Here is a 2023-nt window from a genome sequence, read left to right as displayed (position 1 = left end):
AAAATTATATTTTACATTGATTGTAAATAAATACAATTAAATTGCCCTAATTGTACTTGAAGTGGTTCCAATTTTACACAATTTAATTTATTAACATATATTGCAAATAGCTAAAATCTTATCTTAAACATATCTTGAAATATGCTTAATATACTTATTGTTCCAAAATAATATATTTGATATGCATTTAGTATGGTATAATTTAAATATAAGTATGCCAAAAAGGCACTATTTAAATACATTTCTTTTTCACCTGGGCTGCTTGACTACAGCAGAAGTGAAACTGGTCTGTTTCAGTCCAGATCATGTAACCAATCAAACAGTGACTCTGGGAGTGTGGGCTGAAAATCCCATTTGCATTGTCAGGGTGGAGTGATTGTGATCCTCTCAGAATAGAGCAGCTCTGTCTCCAGAGACCATGTTCAAACCCCAAGAGCTTTATTTGACTAGATTTACTGCTACTGATCGAGCTTCTGAAAAGCACCTGGACAAACACTACATGCATCTTCATCTGTTAGTTGAATGATGTTGTCAGACACAAATGGAGCTTGTTGAGAAGCTTTATTGAATGTTGCAGCAAACACAGCAGATTGAAAGATCAGCCAGTGCTTTGACACTAGAGCTCTCTTTCAGTATTGAGTTGTAAATGACTACAGCTGCAGCACTAGACTCATGTGAATCCTGCCTGACACAGGACACTCAGATACGCTCATCTTCAGGAGAGAGCAGCGCTCACTGGAGAAACATCAGCACTGCGAGCGACTAACAGAGACTCTTGTGGAACGAGGCCTCATGAGGAGCTCCATCATGTGTTACTCTGCAGACGTACAGCTCTCCCTCTTCCCAGCGTGCTTTGCTGAGGGTCAGGACGCTACTGCGGCTGTAGCGGCCGTCCTGCTCGCTCTCTGCGCTGGTCACAACCCCCTCGGTGACCTCTGAGCCGTCCAGTGTCCAGCTCACCAGCGCCCCCTGTGGAGAGTAAGAGCTGAGCAGGCAGAGCAGTGCGGCTGAGTCTCCAGAGATCTGCAGAGAAGAGGGCGGCAGCAGAGACACTGAGGGCTTCACTGTGGGACCAGCTGCAGGAGACAAACACAACACATTCACAAACACAGAGAAAACACACTGCAGCTCCAGCACTCTGCTGCCCTGCAGCATTCACAGCATTTCAACAGGACTTCCAGCAGCAGACATGTGAAATGCAGTCAAAATCACAATAATCTCATAATTCATCTTATTCTACTATACATATACATATACGTATTCTACTATAAAACTACACAGTCACTATATATATATTTCAATGAAATCAGTCATCAATTAAACATACCAAGACATTTACTGCTTCAATTTAAGTAGTTTTTATATCCAATATATAGTTCTTGCAATTTTATGTTAGCTATTCCACTGTTATATTGTCTTTTGTTTACACTTGTTTAACAATGTAACTCACTTTCAGACTGAAATCTTGTGACAGCAGCTCAGATCAACTGAAAACTATGTCACTGATTATTATTATGCTACAATAAAAAAGTTCAGCAATATATGACCACTTGCAGTGTAGAAATGAAATAAATTAATCTGATAAACTGATAAAACTCACACATAATGAAACACTATGAGACACATTATGACAAAGTTTTTAGACAGCAATTGTTTCTTCAAAGTAAATAATTTGGTCACGCTTATAATTCTCACTATTAACTATTAACTACAAACCTTCAACAAACTCCTAATTTGCTGATTATTAATAGTTAGCATGGTAGTTGTTAAGTTTATGTATGGGATCTAAAATATACTTATGCAGAATAAGGCATTAATAAATACTTTATAAGTACCAAAAAACAGCCAATATGCTGGTAATATGCATGCTAATAAACATTAATAGTGAGAATTGGTGCCTAAACTAGTATTAACAATAATTCAGTTAATCTCAATATCTAAACGTATTTTTAAACGATAAAAAAATCGAAACTATTGTAAATTATATTTATTGTTACAAAAATAATATATATATATATATATA

At 37.0% G+C, this 2023-nt stretch overlaps 1 protein-coding gene across 1 annotated transcript in view; it reads right to left on the bottom strand.

Annotated features, from left to right (window-relative positions):
- Positions 1-542: 542 nt before the first annotated feature.
- LOC107687028 (immunoglobulin lambda-like polypeptide 5) overlaps positions 543-2023 on the bottom strand; it is a 21643-nt gene continuing 20162 nt past the window's right edge. Inside the window, exon 4 of the mRNA XM_016484165.1 lies at positions 543-1076. Coding sequence (XP_016339651.1) covers positions 763-1076 — 314 coding nt within the window. The 3' untranslated portion in view covers positions 543-762. The remainder of the gene's footprint in view (positions 1077-2023) is intronic.

Source organism: Sinocyclocheilus anshuiensis, unplaced genomic scaffold (genome assembly GCF_001515605.1).
Source record: "Sinocyclocheilus anshuiensis isolate Anshui unplaced genomic scaffold, SAMN03320099.WGS_v1.1 scaffold3110, whole genome shotgun sequence".
In the NCBI taxonomy this organism is placed as follows: domain Eukaryota; kingdom Metazoa; phylum Chordata; class Actinopteri; order Cypriniformes; family Cyprinidae; genus Sinocyclocheilus; species Sinocyclocheilus anshuiensis.
Note: the sequence above shows the minus strand (reverse complement) of the source record. Positions and strands in the feature narration are given on the sequence as shown.